The 19722-nt window shown below is 37.0% G+C and overlaps 1 protein-coding gene across 1 annotated transcript; it reads right to left on the reverse strand.

The window, feature by feature from the left end:
* Positions 1 to 367: 367 nt before the first annotated feature.
* Positions 368 to 18448, reverse strand: LOC115798079 (integrin alpha-M-like). The gene is made up of 30 exons (XM_030754772.1): positions 18093 to 18448; positions 15862 to 15964; positions 15549 to 15652; positions 15089 to 15159; positions 12839 to 12953; positions 11574 to 11701; positions 11310 to 11455; positions 10740 to 10890; positions 9749 to 9899; positions 9384 to 9457; positions 9122 to 9242; positions 8870 to 9009; positions 8113 to 8259; positions 7812 to 8021; positions 7082 to 7215; positions 6619 to 6761; positions 6359 to 6513; positions 6136 to 6261; positions 5008 to 5081; positions 3756 to 3897; positions 3568 to 3666; positions 3396 to 3475; positions 3222 to 3308; positions 3056 to 3125; positions 2858 to 2956; positions 2670 to 2750; positions 2456 to 2566; positions 2170 to 2283; positions 1986 to 2096; positions 368 to 1784 (listed from the first exon to the last, which is right to left on the reverse strand). The coding sequence occupies exons 1-30, from the start codon at positions 18127 to 18129 to the stop codon at positions 1686 to 1688; spliced, it is 3423 nt and encodes a 1140-aa protein (XP_030610632.1). The 5' UTR covers positions 18130 to 18448; the 3' UTR covers positions 368 to 1685.
* Positions 18449 to 19722: the final 1274 nt, after the last annotated feature.

Raw genomic sequence — 19722 nt, forward strand, 5'->3', positions numbered from 1 at the left:
TCAGTTGTAATACCAAAAATATTTACTAATACAGCACTTGCTTCTTCATCATTTCCTCTCTGACAATGTGCAATCTAGAATATGTTTGAGCCATGTACTTCTGCTTTGAATCACATTTATCTAACAGACTCCAGTTTGTTAATGTCAGTAAAAATCTCACACCACTGGAACCCCTGAGTACAGTGCTATAAATGATGCATAGATTATGTGATTTTTTCCTCTTTCATGTCTTTAAATGTGATCAGCCCCAGGGATGGATACACCAATATGTTTGTCTCTTAGTAAGTAAGTTTATTTATATAACACTTTTCACAGACAAAAAGTCACAAAGCGCTGTACAATTAAAACAATATAAAAAAAACCCAAAACATGTTAAAAACAGAATCACCATATTAAAAAACAGAAAGCGTGATAAACAAAAAAATTACATTTGTGATCTTTCGGACAACAAAAACGTCCCCTTCCCAAAAACTGCTGTAAAAATATTATAAAGTAATATTTTTTTTCCACTTTAAATGATTCAGTCTTTTAAAACTACTTCAGCCTGTAATAAATATATCAAATATTACATATTTTGGAGGGATTTTAACCCTTTAAAGGCCAGTATTCTTACATACCACCTTTGTTTTGACCAAAACAACAAAACTAAAATCATTCCCATAAAATGCATTTTGAAAAGTATTTTATTTTTATTTTTATTAAGGCCTAAGATGAGTCAGTGATTAACATCTTAGTTTAGTTTTCCTACAGTATCAGGTTTAAAAAAAAAAACAAAACAAAAAACAAAACAAAAAACTTACACTCGTGATCCTATGAATAAAAAAAAAAATGCCCCCTTCCAAAAATCTTATTTCAGTAGATTTGAATGGTAAAAAGTAGCCTCAATTGGTGGACAAATACAAACACTGAAAGTCAAATACTCCAAAATAGAATCTTAATGTAAAAGAATGCATTAGTTGATGGAAAGAAAAATGTGGGATCAAACATGTCATTTTTAATGGTTTTCAATGGGACATATTTTGTCCCAAAGATCAAATGTGTCAGTTTTGTCAGTTTTTTTTTTGTTCATTCAGCAAAGACAAAATGGCATGTAAATAAAAAATAAAATGACACAAAATGTCCCAAAGATCCCAAAGCTAAACGGAGCTTTAGTGGTAAACTCAAGTACAAATACCTGAAAATTCTACTTAAGTGCAGTATCGAAGCATTTGTACTTGATTACTTCTTGTAGTCCCCATACAGCCCTGATAGGTGTGGTTAGTTTTTGATTTACCTCTTCCACCACTCAAAAACACATCTCCATGCACTTGCAGCAGCATTCCTAGTGCTTCTGACAGTTTTCCCAAACTGGACCAGAAATTTCAAGTTGGTTCATTGCTCTGTGCTCATTGCTGAACGATCGGAAACAGAGGACATCTATTCAAAAGCATGTTAAAAAAAAATTAAATGGCTACAGAGAGCGAGATGATGGGTATATGCTGCCTGGATATTACATCACACAATGACACCAGCCACTAATCCCTCCCCCACTCATACCGAACATGTATGTATATATGTATGTATCTTTCTTCTAAACTACAAATATGAGGTATAGTACAGATGAACTAATCAGGGAAAACAGTAATGTAGATGTTGAGATGGTTTTGTTTTGTTGTCAGCTGCAGTCAGTGGGGTAAAATATTTTTTCATTCTGCTGGAGATGCACCTTCATCTGGGTCTGGACGTGGACGTCTCCTCCTGCTTTCTTTCACCATTTGTTTGTATTTACTCTTGAAAAATCCAGCCTAGGAATTTAAAAAAAAAAAGAAGAAAATAAAACATTATATAAAAATGAAGCAAAAAATTAAAAGAATCAAGCAGGATAAGAATTAGGAACACAGCTGAAAGTATAACATTTATTTGTCTTAACTGGGCATGTTCTGTTATAACTATTTGGAGCTTCAATAGTTATAACTCACTGGAAAAGAGTACAAAGAATGTCTCACCTTATAGAGGCCAGCAGTGAGTAAAGCCACAAAAACCAACCCTCCCATGGATCCTCCAACGATCTCTTTGGTGAAATTTTGCTCAGGATACACTTCTACCTTTGCCTCAATCTGAGAGATGAAGTAAATGTGAACAACATTCCAGCTCTTATATAATCAACAACAGGGGAAAAAAATGTGTCACCTTATGAACAGGAAGAATAATGTTGGACCCTGTTGAAAAGTAGATGTACTGGTTTTTGTCATACTCCAGACTGGCTGTGCTGGTCAAGAGGAATTTGGCAGACTGAAGTCCAATCTAAGAAAAAGTGCAGTGGGATGAGCCTAAATTAGACAAGCAGCTTTGTTTAATTTTATATAAAAATGATTATATCTGATTTAATTAATATATATTGCAGGATATAGTCAGGACCACCTGTAATCCAAATGTGTATTAATGCAGCATTTAACAGAAACTTCCCATCAACTACCTGCTCTATCCATCCTGAACTGAGGTTGGCAGAGATTTCATATGTCCTGCTCTCCCGTATTCCCATCAATGTGTTGCACTTGAACACTCTGCACCTGGCTACAGAGCAGTCCTGCAGGTGATTTAAAGAAGAGTGAATGTCACACAAGCTGTGATCCAGTGAAAGGTGAATTTTTAAATCTACAATCAGGTTAAATTTCAACAGGGATACTTACCACTACTTTATTTTTTAGTATCTGGGCAACAAAATCTTTCTCAAGTGGTTCTTCATCATTGTCTCCCTGACACTCTGCAATCTTAAGTACATTTAACTGATGTAAGTTTGATTCTAATTTTACCACATGGATCCAACACTTAAGCAATTTTTGGAGTCAGCAGCTAAAACTTCTGACATATATTTTACCTGTAGACTGTTCAAATCCACCCAAATGTCTTTTTCACCGAGCTTCACTGGAACTCTGATCACCACTGTGAAATTAAGCGCTCTGATATCATTTGTGATCTAAACAAGAAAAGGATAACAAAGTACTACAGTTAGGTCTAAATCATAGAATGAACTTTATCCATAAAATTACAGATATATAAAGAAGTTATATTTTACTGTGATTGATTGTTGGAATGGTTTCTGCAAATTATTCCTCCCAGAAGTGAAACTATTGTAGCTGAAGGAGCTAAACAGACATATTTTAAGCATTAAAAAAATATGTAAGATAACATTTGTTAATTTCAAAATGGTTTCCTTTTCTTTCAAGTAGAATAACACATACTTTATAACTGTCATTAAAATGCTGTCTTTCACATCAATCGATTTCTTTTTGTAGAGTTCACTTGTAGCAGCATGCTCCTGATTTCCACTGAAAGAGAGAAGTGAAATCATTTGTACTGTATCTGTGGGGTTACTGCTTAAATGAAGAGCACCTGCACTAAAGAAATAATAGTACCTGGTGGCATTTGCAGTGACAAAAATCTTCTTCTGTAGTTGACTGTTTGTTTCAATCCCATAGGATACAATGAAGGAAGCCTTAATTGAAATAAAGGACATTGATCAGACTGACTCCTGTTTTTGCTAAACTGTTCAGAAGTGAGAAAAGATAATGTGTCCAAAAAACAAACCTTAGTTTTGCTCTTGAAAATTAGCTTTTTAATAGAGCAGTCTGTGCTTCCTCGTGATAAACCATCTTCACTGTCCAAGGAGCTGCACTCAATTCTTCCCTTTATTAGAAAATGAAATGACTGCTGGATGCATTGGGAGAGCAGCAGATCAGTGATGAACTGATACAGACTTGATCCTGATGCCTTACCTGCAGAATGGTGAACTTCCTGTAGAAGAGTCCAGCTGGGTACGTGAGAATAACACGGCTGTTGTAGGAGTTTTCCCCTCTGTTCTCCACTGTGACTGTGACATCCAAAAGCTCATCAATGCCCACTTTAACCTCTGAGGATCTGGCAGATTATGGACGAGAGGACAAGAAGAAATGGAGAAGAAAAAAAGACTAAACCAATATGAAAGGCACGGTATGCTAAATATAGTGTAAATTTGAGATGAATGCTAACAATACCCCCAATGCTAACAATGGTTGCATAAACATAATAAGGGGGAAGGTATTAGCAGTATGGTGGTGCAGCAGTTAGCAGTGCTGCCTCACAGCTAGAAGGTCTTGGCCCGGGCCTTTTTGTGGAGTTTGCACATTCTCCCCATGTCTGCGATGGTTTCCTCTGGGTACTCCAGCTTCCTCCCACAGTCCAAAGACATGCAGTTACTGGGGTTAGGTTAATTGGTCACTCTAAATTGCCCATAGGTGTGAGTGTGAATGGTTGCCTTTCTCTCTCTGTGTTAGCCCTGCGACAGGCTGGCGACCTGTGCAGGTGTGTACCCTGCCTCTCACCCTATGACAGCAGGGATAGGCTCCCCCCATGACCCCGAACAGTATAAGTGGGAGAGAATGGATGGAAAGGTATGTTTACCGTTTTAATTTCTTGAGGTAGCATGTAAACACTTTGTGATCTGCATTGGTATTGATGATGGTGCTGAAATTTAAGGCATTATTTAAGTGCTCAAATTTTATACTGAGGGGACAAAAAACTGTTTTCTTCAAAATTAAAAGCAGAAATTGGAACCAAACAGGGACACTGAGAAAGTGAGTTGACATGTTTATATGGAAGGATTCTCAGAAGATCACTTAAACCATTATATTAAATTATCTGCTAATCCTTTAAATAGCATCAATACTTCAGTCTGTACTGAAGCCATGCCAATAACAGGGTTTTTCAATATTGCCCTGAGTGTGGGTTGTTTTATTTTTATTTCTGAAGTGAGCTATAAATTCAACCTGCAGCTAACAATGTATTAACATTAGAAAAACAACAAAATGTTGAATATGTGTTGACTGCCAGGTTTGTTGTTTTAGTCTTTTGTTATTTGGAAAGACAAGATACAACTGTCTCCAAAGATCAGTGTTTTTTTACTCCAAAATCAGTTTTAGTGTGCAGGCTCTTCAACATGTTAGCAGACACACACACAAGCAAAGCTTAAGTTTTATAACCGAGTCTCACCTGGTGAAGCTGAAATCCACTTTCAGGTTATCAACGCATTTGTTGTCAGTGCCACAGTTGATCTCAAAACCTAACTGCGGAAGACAGCATGGTATAAAAAAGTATTTATTTTACACATTATTTACAAACTAAATGAAATTTGAACATTTTATAGGCGTATCTAGCAATCAGTTTTTTGTATTCTGCTTTGTAATGACGCTTTTGTTACTGGGAACAACATAATTTCTGTTAAAATTCTTGATCCATTTCTAGAAAACATGCTGGTCCTTTGCACAACAAACAAACCTAAATCCTAAGTGTATGAGCCCAAATAGGAGCACCCAAGATCAATGCTTGTGCAGTTTTTTTGGGGGTTTTTTTTTTGTTGTTCTTGTTGTAGTTATTAGAGCAGCTTACATTTACTGTAGTCAGATGCTGCTATAGTAACGTTAAAATATTTACTTCCAGTACTCCTGCAGAAGTCTCCCTAATAAGTATTAGTCAATTACATGTCAGTAATTGACTCAAGAACAGTTTCTAGACTCAAGAACAGTTTCTAGACTCAAGAACAGTTTCTTCGCCAGAGCAATCACCACCCTGAACTCACACACTCACCCACTGTAACTGTGCAATATTATATTATTCATACTGAACAATATCTGACATTCCTATATTGTGTAATATCCAGTATTCATTCACTAGTGCAATATTCATTCACCAAGTGCAATATTCATCATCTTCATTATTATATGTATACACATATTTACTTTTCTTACAATGTACAGATGCACCAATGTATGTATATATTTTTATACATTCTATTTTTTGTATATTTTACACATTGTTTATTTCTGTATATCTCTTGATTATATTGATCATACTAGATTATAATATTTTCATAATATTTTTATTTTTGAGAGTTTGATTTTCTGTTACATGGCACTGAACAGGAGTGGCCCTCCAATCTCATTGTACATCCTGTATAATGACAATAAAGGCATTCTATTCTATTCTATTCTATTCTATTCTATTCTATTCTAATAAAATGAATTCAGAAAATTTAAAGGGCAAAACTGAAGCCGTTCTCTTCACTTCATAAAGAATGGACTCAGGTGTTTCCTTAATAAGGTGTTTTTAAAGCTCACTTACAGGATAAATGGTTGTTGTTTGAGCCTGTGGGGCGAGACTTGGTCTGAGATTTGTGTTTGAGGGCAAACCATCAAAAACGAATTTGAGCTCATTGGAAAGTTCACTGAGAGCATCTTCTGGACAGGCCTGAAAGAAGAAGGCAGTGTTAGGTTTGGAATCAGTGTTGGAGGACTCTTAAAACAAAAAGGAAATCAAGGAAAGGAAATCTGTTATTATGTTTTACCTCAATAAGGAATTTCACAGTTGAACACTCTTTTCTTCCCAAGTCAACAGTAACTGATCCGGACTGCTCTCGTTGTTTCCCACTGATGTAAGCTCGGCTGTTTGGAGGTTTGCGAGTGGCATCCAGTGTTAAAGTATAACGAATCCTTGCTTGAGCTGCGATAAATTGATTTTAATTTAAATGTCATAAAGCTGCATACACAAAAAAATAAACTGATGCAGTGGTTTTGTGGTTTAGAAAGAGTGAGGAGAATGATGAACCTGTGTTGACTGTAGACACTCTGCTCATGGTAAAGCAGATTGTAGCTGTGTTCTCCAGTGTTTCTGAGCAGTCTACATTCTGAGTAGGAATTTGCTTTGGGCTGAATGACACCTCAGCTTTCACCATTACTATGGGCCTTGATCTGGAAAGTAGGAAAATACATGAGAACAAGATTTGTCTTTGTAATTATTACAACCTGAAATGTCTTCATTATTGTTGTTCTGACCTCAATTAGCAACAACACATCACAATTATCTAAACTTTTTCTACTTTGAGTTGGTCAGAAATATATAAACAGTTTATGATTTATGGAATCAACTATAAATCATTCATGTTTTAATGCTTCATGTTGATATTTCATGAAAAAAGCACTGTTGAGCAGTTGTGCACACATTAAAATTATGGTAGAACTGCCATAGACAACAATAATAATAATACATGACTGGGCTATCTTAGACTTACCTCAGTAAGACAACTGTGCCCTTTGAACCCACCGCTAAGTCAGGCAGTTCATCACCACTCTGGTCAAACGATAATTTACTGATTGATAAGCCAAAGAACTTCAGTCCTGACTGAACCTCAGAGCCAGTAATTCTCTGTGTAAATGGAAATACTTAATGTTTATGATTTTGTATTTTAATATTGATTAATCAGAATACCTCATAATCCAGGATGAGTGGGTGGGAAAAATTGCTTTGTTATGTATAAAAACAAGTAAAATTGTGCATCCATTCAAGGTGCAATACGTTGAAAAAAAAATACTCCAAAGTTAATACCATGTAAAAATAGTCCAGGTGTCATAAGAAGGATTTGATGTTTGATGGCCACAGGTGGGCATGATCTGTGGCACTCTGTGGTGTTGTCCAGCATGTTATGGAGGGTGTGTAGCGTCAAATAAAACTTGGACAACTCCACACCCACATAACACCCACTACTGTCCTTTTGGATCAGTTTCTTCAGTCTGCTGGTGTCCACTACTCTCAGTCTGCTGCCCCAGTACACCAAGGCACAGAGGAAGGCACTGACCACCACAGACTCATGAAACATCCTGAACATCATCCAGCAGATATCAAACAACCTAAGCTGCTTCAGAATTCAGAGATGAATCTGGACTCTCAAGCTGCAGATTGTAGAGATACGGAGTTTGATTGATGTGTTTAGTCATCTTTGTAAGCTCTTTGGTGTTGTGTACCTGTGAGTAAGTAGGAGTGATTCTTCCTCCTTCTCCATGGAATATGTAGATGCTGCCTTCACCATCATTCTCCAAAGGTGCTCCAACTGCCAAATCCCTGAATCCATCTGAGTTTAGATCAGGCAGCACAGCAAGAGAAGAGCCGAACCTTCCTTTGACAGCTGCATGTCCTCTGAGTATTAACGGATCATCAAAATTACACTCGACAAACTGAAAGGAGGAGAATTAATATTATATAGTCATTAAAAAGGAGACGAAATAACTGATTAATTTAACCACAGTAGATCAAACTGTGATTTACCAAACCAGTTAATCTGCAAACATAAACTCTTCCCTCTCCATCAGGCTCCGTGTGCGTTGGGGCAGATATGAAGATTAGATCAGTGATGTCATCATTATTTATGTCCATGGCACACACCTCTGCCCCGAAATATTCACCAGTCTGATACTGTATAAGCAACAAATTATTAATGAAAAGAATCACAAAGGAGAAAAAAACTGTTTTTATTTGAGAAAATAATTGATATATAGTTTCCAGTGTCTCACTACTGCCTCACAAACCTCCACCTACTTAAAGCTGAATGTTAAATACTCAGATTTATGATTTTTCACTTGCATTTAAATTCCTGGGGTCAACCATCCAAAGCAACAAATAACGCACAAGAGAGGTGAAGAAGAGGGTACGGATGAGGGTTAGTTTGTCACAGAAGGATAGCAGCAAGAGTCAAAGGGAAGGCTTACAAGATAACAGCGAGACCTGCTGTGATGTATGATTTGGAAACAATGGCACTAACAAAAAGACATGAGGTGGAGCTCAAGATTCTAAGATTTTCACTGGGAGTGACCCAAACAGACAAGATTAGAAAGAAGTGTATCAGAGGGAAAGCTCAGGTTGAGAGGTTTGGAGACAAAGTTCACACAGAGGTCATGCAGAGGGTTGGTGGGTCAGAGGAGAATGCTAGGGACAGGGTGAGATGGGGGCAGATGTGTTGTGGCGATCCCAAAAGAAGAACATAGTTTATAATGTCATTCAGATCTGTCGTACTGTAAATACATACCTGGGATGAAAAGGGTTCAATCTTTTGGGTTCTAAAGCTTTCGCTGTAAACAGCGACCACAACTCCTCTGTGTTTATATCTTGGAGCACCAACAATTGTCAGAGAGCCACGTCGGGTTTTAGCAATTGCCATGGAGTAACCTAGAATTTAGATTCAGACGTTTTATTCCTCCTTTTAAATTGTGTCCATTTTGCATACATATACATGATCACATGTGTATGAGTTAGATTGCTAAAAGTGTAATATTCTTACCAAGATAACTGTCAGGCTCCAAAGACACATCATCATATGTCTTCACCTTCTGGCCTCCTGCTGTGTACTGCACGTAGCCTCCCTTCCACTGGTTTGCACCAACAATAGACATCTGAATTCCCTACAGTGTAGACAGAAAATGTATTTTATATATAATTTATTTTACATTTTAAATCTGAACTGTGTTCAGCTCTGTAACTGTCTGTTTGCTTTTAAGTAATAAAAGTGCAGTGTGTGGTGAGTTTCTGGTAGTTTTAATGACCTCAGGCACAAAAGCTGCACTGAATCCTTCCTGAGACATTTCCATTTTCAGTGACTCTCCACCACTTTGAGATCCTGTAACAGAAACATAAATGAAAAGATAAAAGACACACACAATATGACAAATTCCACTTCACGTTTATTCTTCATTATGTTTCAAGTACTAGTAATTTAAAGAGTTTTTTTTTCCTTTTGCTGTTTATTATAAAAGTGAATGAGTATTTATTGTTCATTTAACTAATGTACAGTGACAGGATGGTTAGCTTGAAATGAGACTGTAATAAGTTAATACAATGTAATCATTTTCATTTTGCATATTTACAGTAATTTTTTAACAAAACTGTAACAATAATTTTATGTTTGTACTTGCAATGGAGAAAATTTTATCTTGCAGATTCTGTCTTATTATTTCAAGTGTGTTGAAGTTTTCCACTCGAAACACATGTTTGTCTGAGGGAGACGATGCAATGGTGTCCAGTTCTTGTTTTGCTGCGGGTGTAATAAATGCATTCCCCACCTACAGTTGAAAAAAACATTTGACTTCTCACACTGTGCAAAATGATTTGCTTTATTAAAATACAGTCCATAAATTAACGGCTTTTACACAGTTTATAATACAGTTTACAGACAGCTATTACACACCCAAAGCCATGATAATAGTTAACTCGTGCTATAATAATAGTTTTCACACATATTTTACTGAACTTCCATCACTAATTTTGATTTTTCATTTGTTTAAGAATCTTCATTTCAACTTGGTCAGTGAGATCGGCTGTGATTTAATTAAATACACTTTATGGACAAAAGTGTATACAAAAAGTGTGACCGCTATACAGCCACACCTCTCTGAATTGTCCCGTTTCCACGGGCATGAAACAAACACCCTGCCATGCAGTCTACCTTTTCAAATAGTGTAAATGAACAGATTGTTTTAAAGAGCTCACTGAATTTGAGAGTGGTACTGTAATAGGATAACACTGTTCCAACAACTCAGTTCATGAAATTTCTTCCCTCCCATATGTTCCATGATCAACTGTAAGTGCCATTATTCCAAAATGGAGCATTTATATTAGAGTTACTCAGCCATGAAATGTCAGACCACATAAAATCACAGAGTGGAGTTGACGAGTGCTGAGGTGCATAGTGTGTAAAAGTTGAAAATGCTCTACTGACTCGATAACCTCTTCTGGCAGTAACATCAGCACAAAAACTGTGAAAATATAATGAGTACAGGGTCTAGTACTTTTCTCTGTATGGTGCAGAATCATGTGACTGTAGTCTGACTGCTGAATCTGACTGAAATCATAATCAGTATGAAACTCAACATTCTGCAGGTTTAAATAACAGAAGTACTTACCCCAATAGCAAATCGAACAATCTCTTTACTCTCTGCTAGTCTCGCTGCACCTCCCAGATCCTTCCGATCATGAGACTCTCCATCAATAATTAATATCAAGACCTTCTTCACATTTGGTCTGGAACCTCTTTGTGATGTGAAAACATTTTCCCTGCCAAATAAAAAAAGCAAAAGAAAAATCCAATTTCAATAAAATTTTTAATACATTGGATCTTAGGATAAATTGCATAATTAATTGCTATTTCAGCATGCATTTTTTTCTTTTCTTTTTTTTACATAATCTTTCAATATTACAGTTTATTTTGTACTTTTTCAAAACCAGCTAATATAAGTTTTGGGTTTTTTTTTGTTGTTTTAAATTTAGCTCTGCAAATATTTTAATTTGGCCTTGGTTGGGACCATCTCATCTGCTGTGGAGTAAATAATACTTCAAAACACAAGTCTGTGTACATTATCTATCAGAGTCGACACAGTATTCAGTGTGATCAGATTCACAGAAAAAAAATCTGGACAGGAAGTGTGGACAATAAGTGAACTGTAGTGCTTCAGTAATATCACTGTATCCCTTACACAACATGTCTGATGGCCTTAGCTGTGTAAGTAGTTCCCCTCAGTTTATTGAGTCCATCGATGGTGGTCTCCATTGATCCAGATGAGGAAAATTTTCTAAAATAAAAATGAACCTGTGGTGACCTGGAGAACTGGGTAACAGAAAACTGAGAAGGGAAAAAATACGTAAAACATTCATGTTTTTTGGCCTTCAATGCAAATAAAAATGTAACTATTTTATGTCTGTGGTATGATTTCACTCACAGAGGGACTGCAGTGTCTCACCTGTGCGTCACTTGGAAGAAATGACCGGATTAAATTTTTCACAAATGTCTTCATTGTTTGAAAATCAAGACCAGATACGCTGCTTGAATCATCCAACAGAAAGGCGATGTCTGCTTGTGTTCGACACTCTATCAAAGAGATAGATTTGAAATTAAATAAATTTTTAAGGGTTAATTTGAATAATTTTCCTCACATTCATATCATGCAAGCAAAAAGATTCGGGGCCTCTCAATAAATGGACGATAAATATCACATACTTCTCTTTAATGGCCCCTTGAAACAGTTCAAAGTGCATTTACTTGGTCAGTACTAAATGTATTCATATTTAAAATCATCTATAAAAAGCCTTTTTAACTCACTCCTTTTTGTTTATGCTTATTTGACAGAAGGAGAGATTAAAATTAAGAGATGAAATGAGTTTGGTCCAAAAATTCTTATCAAGGTCTTAATAAAGTTTATACTTATTCTAAGGTAGCCTTGATTGAAATTTGCTCTAATGTCAGCTTTGTGTTAAAATGTACAGAACTAAAAGAAAGACCCTCTGTATGTATGTGTGTGTGTGTCAGCCTGTGGAATTTCATTACATGTTAGAATGTAGCACACAAGTAATGTAATGAGCTGCGAAAAAATACTTTCTCCAGGGAGTAATTTAAAGCATCACTTATTAAAAAATAACAGACATTACATTTTTTTGAGTACCAATGTCAACATGGATGATTTTTGAACAGTTCACAAACCCTGTGCCTTAGAAGGAAGCCAAAACTTCTCAAAATACTTTTTTGTCCTTCTTGGAAATCCTGTGTCTGGATTTACTCATTAAACAGACCAAAATAAGACAAACTATTAATAAATACTCATAAGGAAATCATTTCTAAGAAATATCCAGACTTGAAGTGATTTTCCTGCTGGTTATTTTGCAGTATGGCAGTTTGAGACGCATATGCATCCAAGCCTGTGGCTGCAGGTTTGGCCTTGTGTGTCATCTTTGGTCCACCAAGTCATACATGTAGCCTGGGAACAATCTCCTCCACCACTGGAGGAATCTCATCTTCCAGCTTTTCTATTTACTCCTTTGCTATTTCTGATTACATCATAATTTCTGCTGGAATATATAAGTGGAAGTCTCAATACAGTTTGATTAATCTATTGATTTGAGATTTAGAAATAAATGATTATAAAACAAGATTCAGTTTTAAATTTTTGTATTTTATTAATGATGCACCAGGACTCTAATGATTATGGTTATATTTTTCCTTTCTAATTACCTTGAAGAGAGGAAGGTATTGATGGTCCAAATCTATTGTCATGATCCATCTCAAAGCACACACCATTGTACATGGTGGTAATATTGCAGTCTTTTGGAATGGTTGGACCGCACACCTGAGAGGAGACAAAGTAAAGCTGTCACTAAAACAACAGGCTGATTATTTCCCACAAAAACAAAAACAAAAAAATCCCACATGACCCTTCATAATTTGCTGTTTCTTTTAAAAACATATCTTTAGTCTAAGAAGCCGTACAAAAATTTCCTTTGATACTATAAAATTTTTCCAAGTTAGAGGCCCTCACATTGTACTACAGTCGTTTTCAAACTGTGATACGTGTACCACTTGATTAAAATATTTTTTAAATATGTATCTAAAAACACCCTGAACGAAATCACTGAAATTTAGTTTAAACTAGGTTTAGACTCTCTTGAAAAGGTATATAAATTTCTATATCATCCAATAGGCTAAAAGCCTACATGTACCAGGCTAGCCTAACTATTGGCTTGACCCTTTAACACATGATTATCATCGCCGACATGTTTGGAATATGTGTCTCACATTTCAACCATCTCCACCACCTCTGTCTACAGCTTGTGTGTGTGCGTGTGTGTGTGTGTGAGTGTGTGTGTGTGTGTGGGGGGGGGGGTTACTGGTTACTGTGATGCACAATTTCTCAGATTTCAGAAACCATTTGAATTTTTCCAGTAGGACAAACCTTTGGATAATTACGGCAAAGTGCACTTCCGCAAATTTTTGGCTGATGATACACAATAGTGTTAAAGGATTAACCGTTGGCAAACTAAGCTATGCTGGGAATAGTCAATAATAAATAATCATATAAGAAACAAAATTTCCTTGTGTAAACTATATATGCAGTTATAAAGGCCTATGCTATTTTATATATTATATATATTTTTATATTAATTTTTCTTTTTTTCCATTATATATATATATATATATATATATATATATATATATATATATATATATATATATATATATATATATATATATATATAATTTGGCAGTTTTCATTTTTTTAACAGTTTCTTTATTTTTAATTTGTTATTCTTTCTAGCATTTTAGAGCCCTCATACCTGATCCAGCCCTAACTATAAGCTTGATCAAAAAGGAAAGTTTTAAGCCTAATCTTAAAAATAGAGAGGGTGTCTGTCTCCTGAATCCAAGCTGGGAGCTGGTTCCGCAGAAGAGGCGCCTGAAAGCTGAAGGCTCTGCCTCCCATTCTACTCTTATGTATCCGAGTAACCACAAGCAAGCCAGCAGTCAGAGCGAAGTGCTCTATTAGGGTGATATGATACTATGAGGTCTTTAAGATAAGATGGGGCCTGATTATTCAAGACCTTGTATGTGACAAAATGAATATTAAATTCAATTCTGGATTTAATAGGGAGCCAATAAAGTCAAACCAATATGAGAGAAATATGCTCTATTTCTAGTCCCTGTCAGTACTCTAGTTTTTAATACAACCTTTTTAGGTTTGAGTACAACTTAACCATAATAAAAAGAACAAATTTAGACCCACTACTCTGAACTTTGAGGGTTAGCATAATGTTAACATTTTTGCACAGCTTTATTAAATATGCTTGAATTATTTATGGAGTCATATTTATGTCAAAAATCATGTGTGATAGCATAGATAATCATGAGCAAATAATATTTCAGGGGCACAGTTACTTACTGCAACTAGCGCAATTGCATTCCTTAACAACCCACACACTTGGGACTCAGCACCCACACACCCATCACACTTCGTGAGTGTTGCAGCAGGTTCATGCTCTAGCAGGTTAAAAGCCTGTAATTCAGGGTCATCCATGCTCTCAAAGCCAAATTCTGCTTCCTGGAATCAACCTGACTTGACAGTTTTGTGGGTGGAGCCCAAAGGAAGGTTTGGGGTCCTGATGTGATTGGTCACCTTCAAAGCAGAAACCCACAGCCTCTTTGATGGATAGGTTACTGCATTAAACAGGGTTACACCGTGGCAGCAATAGAAGTCCTGTTTTACACCAAGTTTGTGTACGATTTGGAAAACAAAGTTGAACTTCTGCTGCTGCCACGGTGTACCTCAGTGTAAGAGTAACCTGAACTTGTCCATCAAAGTCACTGTGGCATCAATATGCGAAGTTTGACATCAATATAATTCCATATATTTGACACAAAGAGGACAGAGGATTTGATCATGTGTGATTTTAACACAGTATTGGTAATGTGTGCAGTTCCCCAACTCACCACAGTCCTTTGTGATGTGGGATCACTTTTCATCGTCAACCCAAGGGACATGTTGACTGCAAAATCTGGTGCTTTATCAAAAGTATTCAACATTTCTTAAAACACTCAACAAAAACACTTTGTGAAAGGAAGAAAATAACAATGAATTTGCATAGCACCACAATTAAAACACTTCCCTATGTGGCATAACTATATCTATGTACTTAGACTGTAAACATGCACAAACCACACAGTTTTAACATCAATTCATATGGTACATTTTCAACATGAAGGAATGCTTGTTTTACTTCATCAATTGGTAAGACAATATCAATTTTGAAGGCTGAATGTTACATACTAAGATATCTGCTTTAGAAAGTTGAGCTAACCTGTGCCAGGATCTGTAGAGAAATTCTTTAAAGGCAAAATATTCACTGTCAGAGTTTCAGGACATTTAAAAATGAATGGTTACCTACTGTACCTTGAAATTGTATGTTTTGGCAGTTTTGGGCAGAGGCGGAGCATCTATATATTTTCCCTCTTCCATTTTGTGAATACTGTTCAAGAGGGGCACTGACGAGCAAACTGAGGAAATTAATTTGGAAAATGATGTAAGCCTAGAGAGCAAGGTGGGGTTAAATGAACTACATATTTTTTCTGTTACTAAGTACTTGTTTACCTATTACTGTGGGACATAACAGAGATGTTAGTTGAAAAAAACATATAACTAACAATAATCTTAAACATGCAGCCGAAAACACACATTCAACCGAACAGTGCATGTTCTAACTTACTCTGACTGTCTTTGAACCACCTGGTAGCCAAAACCAGCAGCAGAGCTCCTCAGGGTCTTCCAGGCCACAGGATCAATATTGAAACAAAGTGCAGCATTTAGTGCTGAGAATTAAAGAAGAATGATCAACATTAATAAAACCACTAAGTAAAATGATAATGACATTATATAACTACTAATTATAGTCACACATAGGAAACTGTTATTTGTGTTAATTTAAAAAAAAAAAATATTTTAACCATAGTGTTTTTTTTCATTGCCACCAGGGACACAATCATCTAAAAGAATTCAAAAAGTGAATAGTACCAGAAGGCAATAACTGATACATTGAGGACAGGGGGTGAGTGCTATCACCCCGAATCTTTTCTGCCTTTTGGGTGGCTCGAGCCTTGTACAGGAGGGCAAGATCATTAAGACTTACACTTGCCATCTTGCTACACAGTTTCACAATGTTCTCTAACCTTCTTTTGTTCTTCAGGCTCAGAGAACCAAACCAACAGATTAAAGAAAAGGTTAAAACTGACTCAATAAAACAAGAAAAAAACATTTTCATAAAAATGTTATCCTCGTTAAAACCCCTAAGTTTCCGATACAAATACATACGCTGATGAGCCTTTGCACAAATGGCATCTGTATTTCCCTTTTTAATCACGCTTATAGTTAGGGCTGGATCAGGTGATCCTGAACCCTCCCTTAGTTACGCTGCTACAGGCCTAGGCTCCTGGGGAGTTCCTATGATGCATGATAAGTGTTTGTTTTTCATTTAGCCCTTTTCACTTTCTGCGTGTTTATACACCACTGCATCAGTGACGTGCGGTGAGGTTTGTGACGGGTGAGGCACTGACTCGTCTGGAGTCGGATGTTCACATATATGAACCCAAAATAGAAGCTTATATTTCAATTGTAATTATATTAATGATTAATAAGGCTTTAATCAACTCCATACTGTTCAACAATGACGGCAAGAAAAACAAAATATTTATTTATTTAATTTTTTTAGGGGGGGGGTCTCTTTTTAAATAAATTAAAAAAAAAAAACATGAATTATCTTAACTTTATTTGCAGACGTGCCTATCCTTCTCCCTATGGGACAGCACTGTTGCAGCACTGCCCCCTATCAGTGCTGCACGGTACTTTCTGCCTCACCCTGCTTATTTTCACCGTGCATTTATGACCGATTACAAAGAATAAACATGTCACACTTATTCATTCGGTATATTAGACAGACTGTGGAACATCAGCATGTGTAGCACATGTGTAATCAAACATGTATCTTGGCGATATAAAGAGAGAAAGCAATGGGCATGCGCCAGCCGCCTGCTCCATTTGTTGTTTGTGACACAGCGCCACCAGAGGTGAGCCACAGCACTGCACTGGCTCGCCCCACATTTCTTCCATGTGTTTGAACAGGCGAGGCGTAAATTTCGCGATTTTGACCATTAAAGTGTTGAAATAATTCAGAAAACAGTTTTATAAAACAGTTCTATAGAACATTCAAGTGGTCAAATGTATTTTCTCTTATCACGTGTTTTGTCCTGTCTCTCTCCCCTCACCGGGGTGGCTGTAGGAGGTAGAGCAGGTCACCTACTGATCGGAAGGTCGGCGGTTCAATTCCTGGCTGCTCCAGGCTGCATGCCAAAGTATCCTTGGGCAAGATACTGAACCCCAAGTTGCTCTCCAACGCGAATGTGTGTGAAGGTTAGATAATAAAAGCACTTAGCTTAGTTAATCACGGAAGTGCTTGTATGAATGGGGTAAATGTAAACATGTTGTATAAGCGCTTTGAGTGCTCAGACAGAGTAGAAAAGCGCTATATCCATTTACCATTCACCCCAACCAGTCGCGGCAGATGACTGCCCCTCCCTGAGCCTGGTTCTTCCGGAGGTTTCTTCCTGTTAAAAGGATAATTTTCCTTCCCACTGTCAATAAGTGCTTGGTCATCGTTTTGACTGTTGGTTCGTCTCTGCGATTATTCTATGTTTTTTACTTTACAATATAAAGCACCTTGTGATGTCTGTTTGTTGTGATTTGGCGCTATATAAACAAAAGTGAAATTTTGAATTGAAAAAGCGGGATAGATAAGTAAGATGTGTAAAAAGCTGCGCAAAACAAGCAGGTATATAATTTATTATGATCCCATGAACCCATAATTATAACATCCAGTCCCACAGTTTACAGTTATTTTTAATTTGGGAATGAGTGAGAAATCCAGAAGGCACAAACATGTCTTACCTGACACGAATAGCATAGCAGTGATTGTCCAGTCCATTGTGTTACTCCCATGAAAAGAAGTGATATTAATAGTGTAATTATTATTGCTATTATTTAAAGGGTGAGTGAGGTGTCACTAATAAGTGCTAAGTTTACATCATAAGCCAATGAAGAGGATATCAGCTGACTGGCTGCTCAATTTATTTTCTGAAAGCCAAGACGCAACAGGAAAATAACTACAGCGAAAGCAGCTGACTTCTCTCCCTGGACCAGTCTGACTAACGCTAAAGTACAGCAGAGGAAAACATAGAAAACATTAAAGATTCCCCCAACTGCAAAAGGCTCCTCCCAGCATGTTTTCCTCTAGGATAGGAGTATCCCGTCTGAAGCCTCAAACAGTTCTCTACATTGAAAACCGTGTCCCAAGATTCATAGCGCACCAGTCGCTGTCGGAGATGTTTTTGTTTTTTCCTCCACGGAAGTGGGTGCAGCTCTAGCGAAGTGGCCAAGGAAGATATTTCGCCAAGTCACGGGCTTCTTCTCACGTAGCTATTATTTAAAACGTTAAATTTCGACGACAATATGTGGCATTGGTGATGCGGGTCGCAACTTAATGCGGCTCAGGCCCCGCGAAATTTTAAAGCCTTCCCTTTATTAAAACGTAAGCGGTGCAAAGGTGGCGATTTTATGGCTCACTAGTGAACAGGTGTAGACGGGGTCAAAGTTGTAAACTATTTTGTTGTGTTTTATACCAACTGAACCTGTGTCTGTCCTGCCCTGTGCTTTTTTTTGTTTGTTTTTTCTTTACTTCTTTTGCTGTATAATTAAAAAGTACCGAGTATGTACAGTACATGTGACCATAAGTTAAAATTGTTTTTTAATCCTGAAAGTTAACAGAAGTTCGATAAACTGTCAATAACTTTTCTGGGATTTCTGTGTCATGGTTGACTTCCTTTGTTTAAGGATTGCAAGTGTCATTAGAGACCTGGAGATGGGTGGATAAAGACCCCTACAATCTACATCTCTCCACATCACTTCAATTCAATTCAGTTTTATTTGAATAGCGCCAAATCACAACAGTCGCCTCAAGGCATCTGCCACCATCTCATGTTATGCCAAGCATCCTCCTTCGCTACATCCATGAATCTCTTCTCTAATTAAAGCTGCCATGTAGAATGATAATGAGATCACAGTGCATCTAATTTTAATCACATATATAGGGGAGGGGAGGCCATCTGAACTGAGATCTTCTACACTGTTTTTTTTTAAAGACTAGAGTCATTCTGAACACTGTAGCTCAGCGCAATTATTCACTTGAAAAACATAACCTTGCCACCTATCTGTTAGTGTGTCAGTGTAGTTACAGACAGCCCCATTGGAGGATGGATGCAAGGAGGCCCCAGAAAGGAAAAACCACTCTACCTGTGCAATAGTGCGGGGTCAGAGGATGAAATGCATGGCTGCTCCCATTTGAGGCCAGCTGCAGGGGTTTTCATGCTCAGTCTGAATGGAGAATGCTCACTGCTCTGAGAGTACCAGGAAGGGAGATGATAACAGCTTGTGGACATTATTCAGTGTAATAGAGAGATTATTATATCTGAAGATTTAACAAAGGTATCTTACCAGCATATATACAGGATGACCTGTCATC

This window comes from Archocentrus centrarchus, chromosome 19 (assembly GCF_007364275.1).
Source record: "Archocentrus centrarchus isolate MPI-CPG fArcCen1 chromosome 19, fArcCen1, whole genome shotgun sequence".
NCBI classification, from domain to species: Eukaryota; Metazoa; Chordata; class Actinopteri; order Cichliformes; family Cichlidae; genus Archocentrus; species Archocentrus centrarchus.

Coding starts and splice junctions, on each gene's coding strand:
- LOC115798079 (XM_030754772.1), bottom strand. CDS start 18,129: ATGGACTGGACAATCACTGCTATGCTATTCGTGTCAG. Junction 8,260..8,869: donor TTGAACCCTTTTCATCCCAG/GTATGTATTTAC, acceptor TTGCTTATACAG/TATCAGACTGGTGAATATTT. Junction 2,957..3,055: donor CATTCCAACAATCAATCACA/GTAAAATATAAC, acceptor TTTCTTGTTTAG/ATCACAAATGATATCAGAGC.